General features: G+C 39.5%; 1 protein-coding gene across 1 annotated transcript in view; it reads left to right on the top strand.

The window, feature by feature from the left end:
- Positions 1–1802: 1802 nt before the first annotated feature.
- LOC105454652 overlaps positions 1803–19030 on the top strand; it is a 93064-nt gene continuing 75836 nt past the window's right edge. Inside the window, exons 1-2 of the mRNA XM_011697425.1 lie at positions 1803–2918; positions 13317–13389. Of these exons, the coding sequence (XP_011695727.1) occupies positions 2724–2918; positions 13317–13389 (268 nt within the window). The 5' untranslated portion in view covers positions 1803–2723. The remainder of the gene's footprint in view (positions 2919–13316; positions 13390–19030) is intronic.

The following is a 19030-nucleotide window of genomic DNA, read 5'->3' as shown; positions in this document are numbered from 1 at the left end:
TTTGCTCTCAAAATGCAAAAATAATTTTATATAATTTTCTCCGTTTTATTTGAAGAAATTTATGCTTCGTTACATTTACTTTTTAAGTTATTCCTAAGTTTTTTTTTGAAAAAGTAAATCTTTTCTTCATATTGAAGAGGCGATTGTCTGTACAGTACAGAAAATTAGAACTTGTACTTAGACTATTCAATATCGAATATTGTTTTTTACAAATATATATTTTAGATATTTTATTTTAAAATATTATGTTAAGATAAGCGTAAAAATACTTCGAGTACAAAAAATTTAAGAATAAACTCAATGAAGTGTATAATATTATCGTTAATTTTTAAAATTTGTTAGCTCTGATTATCTTATACAGTCATCAGAATTATCTAAGAATTGTCTTCGCGAATTCGAAGAGCATTACACAAGTGATCTGCCACTCTTTTATTACTGCATGAAACATGTGTTCTGCCATGATGCGGGAGAAACCATGTGCGCTATTTGCCCGCAGAGTTTTCCGGCAAACTCGATAAGGTGGCGTTGAAAGGTTCGGAAGTCAATTTTTATTCTTCGCTGAGGCACACGCAAATATTTGCATAAAATATTTATGAGATCAACCGATATACATATACACATGCAGCTCACGTATGTGTGCGTATGTCGGCGAGATAAATAAATAAAAGCGTCGACGTGCGTCGCGTTACACACGTCGGTGTCTTGGTGATATTTTTATCAACCTGTAATTCGGCAGGAATGCGATCGTTCCGCGAATCGCATCGTGAACGCCGTGCGATGCGTGATAACGCGACATACGTTTATTTTTAGCAGACGTATTCTGTTGTCGTTTCCCATTGTCGTGCCGCCGACGACGAGGAATAACGAGGCCTGCAGGCGTCGAACAACGGGTAGCATCGGGCATTCATTCGTTATCGATTCCTTATCGCGCTTAGGATAACATGTGTGTACCGAGTTTGCTCGAACTGAAAAAACAGAGGGGAAGGGTGGGAAAAGAAAGTTCGTGAAATAATTCGAGATGTAAATGTAACGGAATAACAGACTTTTTCAAATAAACGTGAAATTTATGAAATTCATTTTACTTTTTTCTTTTAACGGAACGAAAGATTAACTGAGGAAAGAGTACACAATCAAGATATTTGCTCATCCTATTCTGTTGGGATAAATTTGCGTTAATAAAAAACGAATTTTGCTCAATTGGATAGTTCGAAATTGGGATTTTTTGCTTATCGAGCGATTGCTTCTTTCAATTATGCCTATTAAAACTATTAGGTATAATGTTTAAAATTATTACAAAAAAAATTAAACTGTGCCAATTTTATATAATATGTTATATAAAGTTAACACAGTTTCTAATAATTCTAATAATTTATTACAATTTTATATAGAGATATATATCCATATATGTTAATAGGACAAGCAATTATCTAAAAAGCATCTCGCGTAACGAAAGATCATACGAAAGAAAGGTGAAAACGAAATGCGCGTAACGAAATCCAGGCCTAAAGTTGACGCGGAAATGGAAATCATAGAAAACGGAGTTAACGCGCGCTCCGAAGGATATCGCGGCTTGTTCCCGAGGTTGCTTTCCTCGTCAAAGGGACAGCTGGTGGTGGTGGCGGCGGCGGCGGCGGCGGCGGTGGCGGCGGCGGCGGCGACGACGACGACGGCGGCGGCGGTGGCGATGGCGGTGGTGGTAGCGGCCGTTACCGCTCGCGTAGGAGTGGCAAGAGGAAGGAGAAGCGGCCGCGCGCGCACGCGTCAGCCTCCAATGCTCCGACTACCCCGATCCGTTCAGTCTTGCGCGGCCCTTCACGTGTGTCGTGTCGCTCTCTCTCCGTTCGTATCGGTGTCGGATCTTGCGTCCGTTTTCCGCCCGCGCGCCCACTTGCGTCTCACCCCTTCGTCCAGGTCCGCCGATTTTCTGCCCGGCAACCGTGCACTCGTTCTTCATTCCGGCAGAGCGGAGGGATCGTTTCGTATACCGTGAGATCGCGCGAATCACGTGTGCGAGTGTGTGCGTGTGTGTGTCACGCGAAGATAGAAGGTGTGAAGTGAGCGAATCGCGTGACTCCCCGTGAACTGGACCACGTGGCACGACCGGTGCGTGTCTCCCCGAGAATTTCCCGCGCGTTTCTTCGGCGCGACGGCTTCGCGTTGCGACGCTCCGCTCCGAATAACGGAGCTCTCGCTGCGAGACACGGTTCATGTGATTTGTAATTGCACAAAAAAATTGTTTACACGGCGTTACTACTTGGACGATCTTAGGATTCGAGTTTTTTCTCTGGGATATTCAAGAAGATCTTTGTGTGTCAGTTAGCTAGCGTGTCGCGTGAAGCTATACACATAATATTCCACGATTTAAGAATATTCGACCAAGTCGGAACGTTGTGAATTTGCGTCGAAAAAAAAAATCGCTACGGTGCTAAATAGTCGTCTATTAAATTCGTTCACGCGAGACGTGCGTACTGCCGTTGAGGTGATCGCGCAGTGATTGTACCCGGTGAAGATAAGATTCGCGGAACGCGCGCCGCGCGAGTGATAAAGTCAGTGAATGTGCGCGTGTATTTAAGCAAATAAAAAATACGCAGTGTGCTCACGAGAGAGATAGAAAAGAAGGCGGGGAACACATTTCTTCGCTTGAACTGATTTTTACGTCATTCGTGTTCTCCGTGTTTTTCCCTCCCGCGCGTCTCTCCCTCTCCCTGCGTTTGTCTGTGTGCATGCGTGCGTTCCTCTCGTCTGTTTCTCCTTCGGCCCGCGAGGCCCGACGAGTGCAAGCTCTCTACTACTGCGCCACGGATCGCGGCTCGCCGCTCTCGCGTCGTACCTGTCTGCCTCGTTCGCCCGTTCTGCTACCCCTGTCGACTCGTGCCGCCACCCCCGCGAGAGGCCGTCGCAGGATCGATATTTACGAGGTAAGATGGCTCGTTCGCTTTTCCCTACGCGACTTTCGGCCGCTCGCCGCGCCGGTACGAGCGTCGTGTTTCGGACTCCTTCCATTCCTCGAGCTCATTGATCTCTAGCGACGCTGTCCTTCCCCGCGCAGAATTAGAGCACGATAGAATTAGAGCGTGCAAATATTACATCGTTTCCATTCATCTCCGTTCGTATATCCGTCTCTTCGATCGATTTTTTGCTCTACCGAAAAAGGGATATAGAATCACGCAAATTTATGAATATTTTTCCTCTCCGGGAAATGTCGTCCTTTACTCGGCGTTAGCGACTGTTTTCGCGCGAAATTACGATTATATAATCGACGATGAATTACGTAACTGTGCGTTTTATGTAGTTTGGATTTCCACGTGAATATCGTTGAATCAAATCACTGTTGTTTACGTTGTTTGTGTCATAATTGCGATTATGGTGAATTCATGCGGAAATTGTGAAATTTGTGCATTTTTGGTCGCATTTTGTTCGGCAACGCATTTTAAACAGCATAACTCGCAGCATTTAAGCGTTTTATCACAATTTTTCGTTTATATTTTTTATAAATAACAAAATTTGTTTTATGTTTGTTTTATATATTTGTAGGGTCTATAGATTTTTTCATTTTTTATTTAGTTACGCCGAAAAATGCGATTTTTTTACAGTTTTATTTGATTCTATTTCTCAGCGTGAATATCTAAATGTACAGTGAAAACAAGTCTATCGCATAAACGACATTAAGCGCCTCGGAGCTCGCATAACAATCCTCCGCGTATTTTTTCTAATAATAGACATTCACAATCGATCGCAGTGACCGGAATTGGTCGATTTACTTCAATCACTTTCAGTCATAAAATAAGTTTTTATATTGTCGTTTTTTTATTGTCTATGTTTGGCACACACATACGTTTTCTGCCAGTTTTCGAAAACGATAAAGATACTTTATATTTGTAACTTTCAAATATAACATTTTTAAAAGTTCCGTTTATTCGAAAATTACATACAAATGCACGAAACAATAACCGAAAACTTTTCCAAGCAACATATAAATCTCATTTTAATAATTGACAAACGTTTTCATTCAGCGCAATTAACACGTATGCGCAATAAATAATTTTGCGTGTAAAATCGCGCTTAATTAGTAAATATGCAAAAATAAAATTTAACATTATCTACTTTGTTGACTTGTCGATATGTCAGTGTAAGGAATCACATTGTCGATTAAGGTATTCTCTGTAAAGTAAAGGGATCATCATTTCCTCTCTTCCTCTTGCCCCTGTGCTATTTTACAGAGTAAGATTTAAGCCTTTTACTGTCGCCGAGCAATGGCATGCGCAAAAACTTATTTAGTTACAAAGTGAAAATGCGGATGCGTAAATAAAGGATGTTACGTAATTCCGTCGTGTTCTCGAGGCCGGCTCCCGCGAGAGAGAGAGAGCGAGCGAGAGAGAGAGAGAGAGAGAGAGAGAGAGAGAGAGAGAGAGAGTACGCTCGCGCGCGGTAAATATACCTACTAATGCAAAAGCGTACCGATGCGAACGGGACCGCGCGTGGTAACCGCGCTCTTTTGGCAGCGGTTTACGCGGAGTTTACGTATTTAATCGTAAAGACGCATAAACAGTTCTGGAATCTAACCAGAAACTGCCGGCCGCGTGCCGAGCCAATGAATCCGCTTGCGAATTCACGATAATGGGAGCGCGAATCGCGAGATGAAATTGCCCGTTTCATTGGTGAAAGGGGGAAATTCGCGATGAATATTCAAGTAGATATCTGTATACTGCAATGTATACACTGCGCAATATTGCAGCATTAGTAGTATCTCTAATATCAGCATTGCATTAGCATATTATTAAATCAAACTTTTTAAAAGTGAATCAGTGGAATCATCACTGATTTTCAGTATATGTCATTTTCCAATGGCATATTTTGAATTGTAATAAGCAGTGAGTATCACTGAAAGACAGTGAGTTTCACTGTCAAGCAATTTTGAGAACTGAAATTCACTGTCTTTCAGTGATACTCACTGCTTGTATCAATATATTATCACTGAAACAACATTGAAATTAGTCACTGCTTATTACAATTCAAAATATGCCATTGGAAAATGACATACACTGAAAATCAGTGATGATTCCACTGATTCACTTTTAGAGAGAAGAATTATATTCGGACTAATTTACTTCTTTATAAGAAAATGCTAAAATTGAAAAATTAACTCTATGTATGTAGGTGTCTATAGAAGAACTTGAAAAATTGGAAACATTAGTTCTAAATTAGTGATTTCGAAAAAAAAAGAAAACTAAATCATTAATATTATCAATAATATTATTAGTAATATTTTTATGGTTATTCTTTTATACAATTATACAAATTCTACGAATTTTTAAATTGGAAGTTTAAAAGGTTATTAAACGACGGATAGTTTCGATATTATCTTCGATTGTGAATGTGCAAATTAATTTAAATATCTATTATATTTATAGTATAGTCTCGACATTCGGGGGACAGTCAAATGACGTTTTCATCAACTATGTGTGGATAACCTAATTTAAGTTCCGTGTCACTCCCATTTCGGAATCTAATCGACGCGAGTTATTAACGATTCTCGGGTCAGTAACGAGCAGTCATTTCACGAGTAATACAGGTAATTACTTGACCAGCGAGTGCACCAGCTTGGGTCGTTAGTCGCATTCCCAACATTCCGACGCAACGTGTGCAACGTGTGCGCGTGACAATATACCGCATACGTCTCTTGTCGGGCGAGAAACGCGGACAGATCTGTCTAGAGATCCGCCGAGATCTGCAACTCTCTGAGATGCGCCCGTTTAATCTCTCGTGTTGAAATCCTCTCTATTGTTTCCGACACTTGCGACGAGAGTTTTGTTTCTGGTATGAAACAAGACTTGTATTTAATCTTTTTTATTTTTTTTAAGGACGAGAGTACCTTGGTACTTTATTTAAGTTTATATATACACACACACGCATCTCAAAAGAAGAAATCTTGTTCGAGAGAATAATATGACTAGTTAGAGCTATGAATGTGGCTCTAACTTCAGAATCGTTTTTGCTTTCATATAAAAGTAATCATCGTTCTTCTCAGTTAGGTTCGCTTTGAAAGAAAATGCGCGACTTTCGAGGCACCCCCATGCGTGTGCGAAAAAGGTGATCGTTAATGTGTTTACTTTGAAAGCAAGGGTCCAAACGGACTCTCCCTTTCTTTATTCCACTTGCGTAACATACTAGGAAGCCCTTATGGACTCGTTCGTGGGCTAAAGAGCGGAAACGAAAACTACTTCTAAACCAGCAATCCTCAAACATCTCTCGAGCGTTTTTGACTGGATATTTTTACTGCAAACCACTGATGTTTTAAACTGTGTACTTTAAACCATCGTTTAAGAAATGTAAAAGAGATTTTAAATTTTGAAAAAAAAAGAAATACAAAAAGATTACAGATTAAAACATATGTCAGTTGCGGCATTTTTTTATTTGGTATTTTTTTTAGATATTTTTGCCAGTCAATTTCATTCGCGTGCGCATTTAATTAAAATTTATCGTGCTTTATTTTCTCATTTCTCGGTGTATCTGAAACTAATGTGCTTTTTCCCCTGCATCACATATTGCATATTGACTTCTCCCCTCAACTATGTACACCCTAAAAGTTTGTCAACGCAGTGCCAACCCTTCGCACCAACGAAATGTCACGTGATCGAAATGTCAGCCACGTTTTGGCGCCACTGGGAATGGTCGAGGGTGCCCGGACAGAGTTCGTCTGTTCGAAATTTTTCAGTCGAAAAGGATGAACATGCGCTAAAATCTCATTCAAAACGTCGTCTTGTCGAAATTTTGTTAAAATTGCCGCTTCTGCCATTAAAAATCAAGTTTGGATTTATAAAGTAATTAGATACTAATTTAATCCGAATTTGTTTCGAATTTGATTATTTTGGTATTGAAATGTTTCGTGAATGAATTATTCTCTTGAAACATTCTGATCTCTTCTCTTTTTAAACTAATTGCTTGCGAAATAAATTTGTGAAAATAACGATTTTCTTTCATGAATTTATACATATTTAAAAAGTGATTTGCTCGACGAGCATTATATCATTTTCATGTCTTGCTTATCTCATTAGAAATCACACTATTGTTAGTCGCCTGCCTCTTGTTATCTACACAGCTACACTATGCAGTCGCTGCATTTCCTCCCCTCCCTTCCCGTGTCTGCGACAATTACGAATGCCTTCACGAAATTTCACGTATATCACACAATCTTCCGAGCAAAGGCGAGCGCTTTCTTCGTGGCAGCCGAACAATTTCGCAACTGCCTAACCGCGTTCTGCGAGAGTGCTTATTCTCGGCCACCACTCGAGGTGGTATTTCTCGCGCTCGTCCGCCGTTAGATCTGTCCACAGTTAATAATGGCACGACTGTTTGATTTAACGGCGTCATTAGGGACCGTGTCTCTCTCCCTCTTTCTCTCTTTCTCCGTGTATCGTAGAGCCGCTTTCTTCGGTGGGCCTTAAGGACCGCAACGCCATCGTCCACGGCTATTAGCTTTCGCCGCTCTCCTCGAGTAATTGGCCGTATTAAATTTAATAATCCGCCGGCCGCTATAGGCGAGCCTAGCCGCTTCCTATTTCGCGCTCTGGTAATCGGTTAGGCGGGCATTCTGGGTAAGCGAGAATAATTCACGGCGAGCGTGAAGTCTCCCCATCTCCCGAGTGAAGACGAGAAGCGAGAAATCAGGGAGGATTTGGGAGCGAATTTTGGATAAGTTTAAGAGGTAATACGCGAATCCGTTTTATATACGCCATGCTCTGTACGCTCTGTGCGCCCTGGAAAATGATGTAAATGGATACCACATTTGCCGTATATGAATTTTTAATGCGCAAATGTAATTACAATTAAACGTATGCCAGGGATTTCAGACCTGGATGGAAAAAATAAAATAAAAATGAATAGAGATATGATATTGTGCACTCTGTTTCATAAAAAAGAGCACTTATTCGAGAATAATCCTTATATAAAATTTCAGAATTATTTTCCCAAAAATAAAACGTATCTCGCTGCATGATGGCGCGACATTTGTAATTTTTAAAAATTCATATATGGCACGAGAAAATTTACATATGACATTGTACTTAAATTCTGTAAATATGTATGAATATATGAAATTTTAGGGTCAAAAATATTTAATATTAACGGAGGTGCTGTTTCATAAAAATTAAATTCGTTTGCGTATAACACTCACTCAGGATTGCAGGTTTATTTCTCCAAAAACGAGTTCGCGACGCGCGGTACAAATGAATGAACATCACAATGCATGAGAGATATTTGCAAGTTTTTGAATTTTTACATGTAAATATGCCGTGCAACAATATGCCATATGTAAAATGCACTTCAACCGTAATGTCAATGTCGCGTGCGACCGGGGGATACCGTCGTGTTTGTGTGCAAAGAGACGGTCGACTGTTTCGGGAATCTCGGGATCGAATCCACCGGAAATCCGTGGATACCGACGATAAGCAGCGCTTGCAGCTTGCAACGAGGATATTCGCGATTCATATCGGGGGCGTAATCGGTCGTCGTGTCTGACGTTGATTAATGCGACAGGGCGCGCGCGCGCGCGCACGCGCGCATCGCGATCGTACGGAATTGTTAAATAGCGCACATCGCGCGTCCCGCGTCGCTCCCGCAATAGCTCGCGCCTAATTGCGCGTGATTTCGCCGCGTCGCGCCGCAGGCGCGGACACGCGCGGTTACAGCCGGTCACGTAACACGCTCGAGAATTATGCGCGCACGTCCGGACGTACAGTCAACACGTTTGCCTTCGTCCCGCCGAGTATTACTCTGCGTCACTTTAAGTCTCAAGAGATCCTAAGGCTCGGTTGCATCCCGACGTTGATTAAGTCGCCGATCAGTTAATACTTAATGACTCAACTCTTCACTGTTAACGGAATTGAGGAAGTATAGCCGAGAAATGATATCTTCTAGTAGATATGAAGAAAATATTTAATGTGAGAACTGTAAGAGTTTATCATGATCGTTTTGCCTTAAAACACGTCATGAAAAAATTCCAAGCGATTTTTTTTTTTTAGAAGTGATGTTGTATTGATAAGTATTTTTAATGATCTCTTAAATTGTGATATATCAATGATTTTTCAGCAGGCAGTTTTTGTTTTGGGTATCTTTTAGTATTTTTAAGCTGTTAATTTTCGGTAGATAATTTTGAGCTTTTCATAATAAGAAATATGGATAATTTAAGAAATTAGAAGAAATATTGCCATACGTAAATATTAATTCATTAATTTATAAATTGTCAAGTATGATGAATAAAACGGCATAAGATGATTGCATACACCGTACGTACACCGATGAGATATATTTACCTTCGCGGCTGGGAATTTCCCGGTTGAAATTATGAGCGCACTCGTCGAGACGTATCGATCGGCCCGCTAATTTAGTTTCGAGAGCCGCGAGATGAAAATTTTAGCTCGAGCTGGTGTAACCGATTAAAACGCCGATTCGCATCGTGTCTTTCGTATGGTGGTGGGGACTCGGGTCTCGTGGATTCCATCTCGCGACCGATCGAACGGCGCTACGTGCTCGTTTGTTCGCGTTACGCCGATTAGAGCTCCGACGAGAACGACGGTTAATTAATTTCCTCTTCTGGAGATAACGTCGTGCGTATCAGACCGTCGCTGCAGAAGTCTCGGCCCGTTCGCTTAATTAAACGGCCGTCGAGGGTAAAAATAAGATTGTTTTGGCTACGGTGAGCGTTTTATCTCTCGCGCCTTGTGTTTTCCAACGTAGACGTCGTTGTCGGTTTTCCGTGACTGCGGCTTTTACTTTGGGTCTAATGAGCGTAAAATTAAGAAATGTTATCTTAATTCTTTGACGAAGTGGCATTCGACTTTTTCTTAACGGAAATACGACGATAAGTTTTCTTCTTATCGCTAAATTGAGAAAGTTCGACGACGTTCTCGAAATTATTTATTACATCATGGAAATTTACTTATACTGATGCACTATTTTCACACACTGCCATCCCGTTGAAAAGATTATTACGTAATGCTGTAATATAACATATTTGAAGCACGTATCTCAAGTTTCCAACATAAATCTTTGGCAAACGCGAAGTAATCTAAATTAATCTTAGGCTACGCTTTACAGACCTACTGGTTTACTGTACGCCGCAACGTAACTCAGAACGGCAACTAAATCGTACATCAGTCGCGTAACCGTAATCTGACGCCAAATCCGGAATAATCCGAGCGTCTCAGCGTTTAGTCAACATCTCTAAAGTCGGCACGTGTGACGAGAAAATTATGCGCGTCAGGGAAGGATCGTTTCGTCCACCCCTTTTGCGCGCAAGGGAGTTAATAATATCGGCGTGGCACTATAACCCTTGCGCGACATTAGCTTCGCGACGGAAGCGGATTACGTGAGCACTCCGACGGCGGCCAACGTCCGAGCTGCGTATCTTCTCTCGGGCAGACGGAGGGCGAGGCTGCGTTTAATTTGAGATTAATTCTCGAGATCGCGCGACGCGCTTTATAAAGAGAGCCTTTTCCTAGTGCGACAGAGGTTAACGAGGTAATTTAATGAGGCTTAACGGCGCCATTATGCGAGAGCAGCGAGTTAAGCGATTGTTCAGTCGGCGGCGACTGCCGGCATCGATAAATCGGAGATAAATGCCTTTAAATTCTCAGAAATTGCGCGAATTCTTCTACCTCTATATGAACGAACAACGTATAAAAACGATAAGTAATTAATTATAAATCTTGTACAATTAGAAGAAGTTTAAAGTTACATTTATATCTATGACTGCAATAACAACTGATATATCCTAAATACGAAATTAATACGAAATTAATACGAAATTAAATGATTAAATACAAAACTTAAATTATTTCTTTTCTATTTTATTAATATAAGAAGTTGATGAGTAATAAATTATAAATATTAAAAAAAAACATGCATTCTTTATAGTTTCATAGAATATTTATATTTTTTGTAGCTATAATGTTTAATTTTTTGTTATTTTTTTAAATGGAAGGATGTGGCATAAATAGAAACAAAAAATCATCTATAACATATATGATCATATATATATATTTTCTATTTTTATAAAAGTAAACATAATATATCTCTTGAAAATTAGTTAATACATAGCAGGGATCCTGGATAATTTGGGTGTCAGGGCCCCCTCCGAAGCCATAAAGGCACGGCTGAACGGCCTGATTCTCGGCGCGGGATCACGTGCAACGGGGACATAAACGACCCGGGGGCCGGTCTCGCACCGTTGCCCCATATTATTACATTAATTTTCCTCATTCTCCGCAAACACACTCGGCAGATCGGCATTAAGATATCCCCGTGGCCGAGCATATCCGCGCTCGGGACGTGTGCTCTGCCCTGGCCTGTGTTGCATGCGGCCATTAGTACCGGCCTAGGTTATAGATACGCGCGCAAATCGCCGAGCTTTTACGGCCTCACGCCCGCACGACTATAGATAGTGCGATAAACGCACTATTTCCGCGTTTTTTTTCCTATTTTATTTTCGCCTGCTCTCTGCGGATTTTCTCTGTGCGTATTAAAGTGCGTTTCAGTGCGGAGTATGCGCGATGAATATTTCTTCGTACGGGGGAAACGTAAACGTTCATATTCATGACATTTCCGCCTTGGGCATGTTCAAATTTCAGTTTGCGCCCATAGTTTCGCGGATGAAGGTCTATTCTCCTGTCAAATCGCATTATACCGACTTTTCTACACGCTGTCTCCGATGATAGGTCTTTAGCCTAGGATGTTTCGAGCTGTTTTAAACAGATTCGCAATAATGTCAGAATCTCATGGTGAAAAATTTGAATACTAACTTCTAATCGTGAAATATTTTCGTGACATACAATATTGCTCTTATCACGCAAGGTGTATATATATATATATATATATATATATATATTTACATATTGCGACATATATATATGCGCAAACTTTAATCGCGCAAGAATTCGAGATAAAATTCTCTCATGTGGGCGAACGTACGTTCGTCGTTGCGCTTGCTCGATATGGTCGGAGTTATATGTACCGGGTGTTCCGTTTAATTGACTCCGAACCTCACGTCACGCGGCTGAAAACGCGATATTTGTGGAATTCGGGCAATGGTCTGGCGTGGGCCTTTATCGATCTGCCCTCGCTGGCTCGTAACGCGCCGATTTGCGCGCCCGGGAAAAAGCGAGAAACGTTCTCCTTCTCTTTCTCTCTCCCGTGTCCCTCCCTCGCGAAAGCCAAGGGAAAAGGGGGACCATCCCCGCGAAATTCGCAAGAGGGTCGTTTGATTTATGACGGAAGTTCCTCGTCGCCGCTCCCCTCCGCTGAATTTCGTGAAGCTGCTGCTCGCCCTTTTCTCGAATCCCCTCTCTCTCGCTCGCATATTCTCGCACTTTCCTTTTTCTTCGCGCATCGCCGAAAGCCCGTCCTCTTCTCTTTCTTCCCTCTGTCTTTTTTTTTTCACCCTTAACCCTTCGTTCGATCGCGCTCCTTCGGGGTGAGAAATTGCAGGCGGTCCCGCGTTTTGACACCGGCGGTCGACCGGCCTGATCGATTTCCTCCGACCGCGCCTTTCGACTTCGAAAATTGCCCCTCTCACGATCGAACACGCTAATAACGGCGATGTGTCCGCCGATGAAACACGAAGCGTCATAGTGCTAATCACGAGCACCGTACCGACCCGTTGCACCCTTCTGGAAAATACGGGGATGATTGAAGAGGGGAAATTAAATGTGATTTAAATTAATCTGAGTTGTGTGATGCGGTGTTCTAATTTTACGTTTGCAGTATTGTCCGTTATTCTTTTTAGATTTTACTGAATTACAGAAAGCGTTTTAATTTCCGCGAGGGGAATTATTGTCGAATAGCGAGACACTGGCATTTGTCAAATAAATTTACAAAAGAGAGAAATTTTTAATTGGTAATAAATGAACATTTAACTGTCTTTACTCTATTATCGACGACACTGTTCTTGACAATAGCTATTCTTTTATAATACTTTAATACTCAAAACTCTAATTTCGTTTAACAATGCAACTATTAAACTATAGAAATAAAATTTAAAAAATTTTAAATTGATCAAAGGATTAATTTTATTGTCGTCGAATGGATACTGATTTAACATTTCTCAAAGACTATATTCTATTTTGCTGAATCTAAACAATTATTTTTAAGCAAATTATATTCTAGTAATTTCTTAAATAATCCGTCTGCTGTATAACCAATATTTAATTGCGTATGTGAACTATTTTAGCGATAATTACATTGAGGATTATCGTACGCTTTAATTGAAATTGTTTTGAAGCTTTTTTAACTAACAAGAATATTGTTTTATTTTGTTTCAGGTATGTATTTCATCACATTCTACAAATGTCCGCAATTCGACTAACTGCACTTATTGGATTAAATCACAGGGAGGTAATTAATTTTTTCATTTTATATACCATGAGAATATCTTTGCGCTACAAATTTTTATTAAATATATTTCTGACAAAGATATCGGAATCTTTTCTTTATTTTAAAAGTAACGATACGCGCTCTTTAATTTATTGTGGTGATTGAACTCCAAGAGTTCGAATTATCACGTTAAAAAAAGGTTTTGACAAATGGTATTAATTTTGATGGCAATTTCTATGAAGAATTCAATTTTGTTTTCGATGAAAATGTAGAGCAGTTAATAGTTCTTGAGCTACGATAATTGAGGAAAAAGATGATTTTGCGTGAATTGACTCAAGTAAATGACAGAATTTATATCATGATTGATATGACATATAATTTAGAAATATTTTAAATACGTTAAAATTTTTTGTGCATTTTACTCCTTTAATCAACGCATCGGCTCTCGCGGTGCGAATCGAGCAAGCCATGTCCTCAATTTTCGCCTCTTCCGTCCGAGTTCGCGCCTCCCGCAGAAATTGGTTCACGTCGATCTGGAATAGGTCGTGGAGCCTCTGCGCATCGTGTGCTTCCTTATTGATTCGATCGGCGTTGCGTCCCTGTACGAAAATAAATTCGTGCTAAATCGTCGTCGTCGTTGTCGGTATCGAGCCGCGCCGTGGCATCGCTTATTTCCGTCGCAAAATCGATCGGCCGGTTACACTATTATCACGCGGACTTTTTTTCACGAGAATCGTAGAGCACGTGTCGTGCCGGGAGAGAAAAGAGAGAGAGAGAGACCGGGATGGAATCCGTTTCGACGAGAGAGAGAGAGAGAGAGAGAGAGCTAGACGTTCCATTACGGGCTAAATCGCAACGACGACTTCGACAGCTGTCACTTTACCGTTACGCGCGCGATGTCCTATTTCGGGTGTCGACCTGTAATTGACTACGAAAGATTTCCACGTATTTTCACACCATGTTCGAAGCTCCCTTCGTGAAAGGAAACTTCAGTGAGACGTGTAACTTTGAGGATTCTGGGTGAATTTGTGTGATTTATGCGCGATCGAAGAGTTCCTCCGAGGTGTGTCCCTTGAAAAAACCCCTGGGAAGGGTCGAGCGATATTGGTAGGAAGTATTTGAAGCGAGTATCGAATGGAAATGATATTTCTGTGAATGTATCGAACAGCATAGATGAAACTTTGCAATGTACTTACATAAATTATTCTGATTTTATATATATGAAATTTTTTATTAATATATTCTCTCTATTTTTTATTTTTATATGACTTAGCAATGTATTTTTCTTTACATTTTTGCGTTTAATGTGCGGATAGGATGAAGTATTGCAGTTAAACTTAAGCATTCTTAATTTTCAGCATTGAATGCTTCTGAATATCGCGCGTAATTCGAAAACGCGCGCAGCTGCTTTTTATTTTGCTTATAAAACATTAATTGCCTTCTATTACGCGAGAATTAAGCAGGCTCCCGAGCGAATTTTGGACGAGATGCGGTCGCCATTCGCCTCCCCTTTCGCAATCGGACGCCGGTTGTATTTTTGCAGGCTTGCTCACCCTTTCCCGTCCCTTCGGCAATATGCAGCGCGCCAGTTGCGGACCGTAATTCTCTTTATGGTCGAGAAATAATTGCACCTGTGTTTCCGCGAGCTTTATTCCCGCAACGCGTGTTACTCTTTTACGACTGTTTATATATCCGTGTCGATAGTCTTCTCTCATATATCGAGTGCTTTGATTAAAGTTGACCCAAACTCGAAGTGAGTACAATTGAGAGAAAACGTTGCACGAAAATATCTTGCTTTGAGAAGATCTTTCTATCATTTTTATTTGCAAATATAAGTATATGTTCTAAAAAATAAATATATATTCCTATCTACAGAATCTTGAATCTAATAGACTATTCCTTAGAGTATTCATCTTTCAAGGAATATATTTAGGGACGAATACAACCCTCATCTTTAATACAACATTAATATATATTATATAAGAAAGTAGATTTTGCTATCGTATTGTTTCCCTTTCTTTAAAACAAGTTCCGCATTAAAATTAATATAGGGGCAGGTTACTTCGAGGGCCATTAATCGCCACAGATGGTAAATGAAACTGTTGTAAATATCGACAGCGAGAGAGCACTCAACTTTTATTGAGGTTTAATTAACGTCCGAGGGGGGCTGCGGAGGGTTGGAAATGCGGACGAGTTTATCTCCGCGAATCTCTAAATTTCGGGACGAGTACTATCGACCCTTTTCCGCAGAGCGTCTCGGGATTCACGTGAGCCCCCAGACGCCCCTCGTTATTTTTATACTTATGCAGATCTCGAGATTTGTCGGAGGCCGCGATTTGCAATGCAAAGCCCCAACGTAGTCGAGGGATATTGTTCGCTTGCGAACTCGTATTTAATTAAGAAGTCCGACGAATTTATTAGTATCTCGTAAGGACGATTTCGAATTTACATTAAAGACTTGCTGAGATATTTAACACATTCTATTATTAATTCTATAATTAAATACACGGAAAGAACAATTTTGCTAAATCCAGATCTGAAAATAATTTTTGTTCAATAATCAAAATAATTTGGTGCAAAAGTCAAAATGATTGCTAGAATATCAAAACGTTTTATAGCAATGCTTATCAGTTTTAACATTCTAAAAAATTATTTTGATGATTCAATAAAAAATTATTTTCAGATCTATATTTAGCAAAATGTTTAGATCTTTCAACAAAATCGTTCTTTCCGTGTACCAATTCTTGTTATTGGCTAGTTATTTTTGTAATAAATAATTATCCAAAAACACTGTCTCTTTTGCAAAGAGCGATCGATACAAATGTGTATGCGTGTGTTTGTATGAGAATCAGTTTGGAAAATTACTAATCCTTAGCTAATTATCTATATATACATTAATTTAATTACCGTGTGATTGATAAAGGATACGAAAAAGTAAGTTAACTTAAAGAGTATAAGTCAGTCAAAAAGTAATATTAAAAAATCTAAATGTGATAAACTACGATGTTTCGTTAATTTTTCTTAAAAAGTATTTGAAATTTAAAAAGAAATAAATAACAAATTTAGGACACTGTACAATGTAATTAATTGTACATAACACGAATCGTAAAGCATGCTTATAAAAGATAAAAAGTTTTAAAATTCCGAGATACATCTGATACGGAATAGACATTAAGAGTGCATGCTCGTGTCATTTAATGTTACGTTTAATTAATGGCCTAAGGGCGAGGGGGATCATAGCGAGTGGCGTTTCGCGTGTACTTTTCTGGAAAATTAATTCGGTAAATGTGACCGGGGCCGCGCTTGTACTTCGTCTGTGAGCCGTCGCGAAAGAGGTGTATGTGTGCATATGTGATCACCTGGCAATATTTCATCTACATATAAAATGTATGTAATCTCAAATATCGTATGTGTTCTTTTTAATTAGAGATTATTAAGAATATCGAATTGGTTTTTTCCATGCAAAAATTTTATATTCAATTTTTTTTCCATTTTTGATTAGGATCTTATGAATTAAAATTTTACTGATGTCGTTTTTCTAGAATTAAAGGACTTTTATTATTTATCAACATTTTTTAATTTTGTACGATTTATTTGTATTTTATAATGATTTCTCACTCGAAAATTATTGCTGTTCCGACAATGAAACATGCGATCTTTTTCTCAAAAAAAAAAAAAAAAAAAAAGTACGCAAGATTAAGGATACTTTATGTACATGAGTTACCACTACGGTGATTATACATTGCATATTGCGCACGTGCACTTGCATTTTTGGTTCATGCGTCACGTTTCTCTTCCTCTCTCTGTTTCTGCAGAGATACCGAAAACCTGCATCACTTTTACCGTTTCTGCGTTTATGTATATTTTATATGAAAATGTGATAAAGGAGGTAAGAGACACATAGATAGCTTTCCATGATTTTCTACGAAATACGGCAAATAAATAACGATATTAACGCATTTCGAAAGAAAATTTAGTGATATGGTACAGAAGAGGGAGGTAATTTATGTACCCCATTTCGTGGAAAATATAACGGCTATATATTCAAAACGTTTCGATATATCAAGAGATTCTTTCGGTCTCCATATTTCATGCAAAAATTCGGAAACGTATATATGTATGTATCTCGCTTCCGCACACAAACAGCTAGTCGATTGAGCTATCCGTCAAAGAATTAAATGCAAGAAAGGATATCGTAAAATTGTATCTACTGCTGTCGCGAGCAATCCAATTTTTATCCTTTCTAATTTTAGAATTTCGGATAGACCTTTGAATATTACTACAATATAATTTATAGTAGTCGCGTTTAACGATTACGCGGCGGTATAAGAATTAAAATCGATTACTTTCGTGAGAGACAAAGTTGCCACGAAGTCCGGGAACCACCGTTGCGCCGTGATTGGAAACTCCCGGAGCAATTTTCGCTCGGGCTCGATGTTACGGCAATTAATACCGCTACCAGACTGGAAACTACGGCCACGCGAGACAACGCGAGACGTGCGCCCGACGTTTCGGGAGAGGGCCCATTAGTATGCGCCGGCCGTTTCGGTTCGGTAACCGCGCTGGTACGGGGTTTCAAATCCCGGGATTACGCGCGTGCGTTCGCTGCCTATATCCACGAGCACTATATACGATGCGTTCGATAAAATAGGCGTTCGATGCACGTGGCGGTATTCCCTGGCGAATCCTGAAATAATATTCGTTGAACGAAAATATCGCGGGAGCATGCCTTGGTATCTTAGCCCTTATCGATTAAAGAAGAAGGTGTCTTGAAGTTGCTTTAGAAATGCAAACAGATAATAATATCTTCCTCGGCCGAATTTGGTGATTTTTCTTTATTTATTTATAATAACATCTCGTGTTCCTTCGATTAAGTGAATTTTAATTTTACTGAAATCTGGAGCACATATAGTTTCTAAAATATTTTAAATGTCAAAATTTGAAAAAACTACAGAAAGATATGCAGGCGTTCGATAAAATGTTCAAAACGTCAATTAAAAAGAGGCGGTTTTAATTTTTCGCTGAATATCAAATATCTTTTTGTTTGCAAAATATATTTGTTAGAACACTTTACCGGAAATAGAAGGGTCAACAGGGCAATCGTCGCGAAACTCGTTTAAATCACGCACAAACTTTTTGGCAATGTCATTGACATATGCGACACGTTGCATGTGAAATTCGCATTTCACTTCGAATGCAGAGAACGTATTTGCGAATGCAGTTACTGGGATGTTTTAACGAGAATTACCCTGATAAAATTATTCGGACAGTTATTTGATTTATTTCAGGCTCGATTAGACATTTCTGCGAGGTGCGAATGCAACTAATTAATTTATGATAATGAATTAAATTGGCTCGGTAAATCGGTATTATCGTAAGCCTACGTAAATAACTTCAATTTTATTTATAAACTTTGCAGTCTTTCAGAATTTCAATCAAATTTTTAATTAAATAATTAATTTTAATTTTAATGTTTTTTTTTCTGAAAAAGTACTCTTTTTTTTATTTATAGGTATGTATAATGCATTCGTTTTTTTTAATGAGATTGGTTTAAAAGTATATGAAAAATTGGAAGGTTTAATTTCACGAAATATTTGTGTGTTTATTTCTTTATGTGGATAAAATCAGTGTGAAATCTCAGAATCCTTCGTTCCACGCGGCG

Source organism: Wasmannia auropunctata, unplaced genomic scaffold, assembly GCF_000956235.1.
Source record: "Wasmannia auropunctata unplaced genomic scaffold, wasmannia.A_1.0 LD335977.1, whole genome shotgun sequence".
Taxonomy (NCBI): Eukaryota; Metazoa; Arthropoda; class Insecta; order Hymenoptera; family Formicidae; genus Wasmannia; species Wasmannia auropunctata.
Note: the sequence above shows the minus strand (reverse complement) of the source record. Positions and strands in the feature narration are given on the sequence as shown.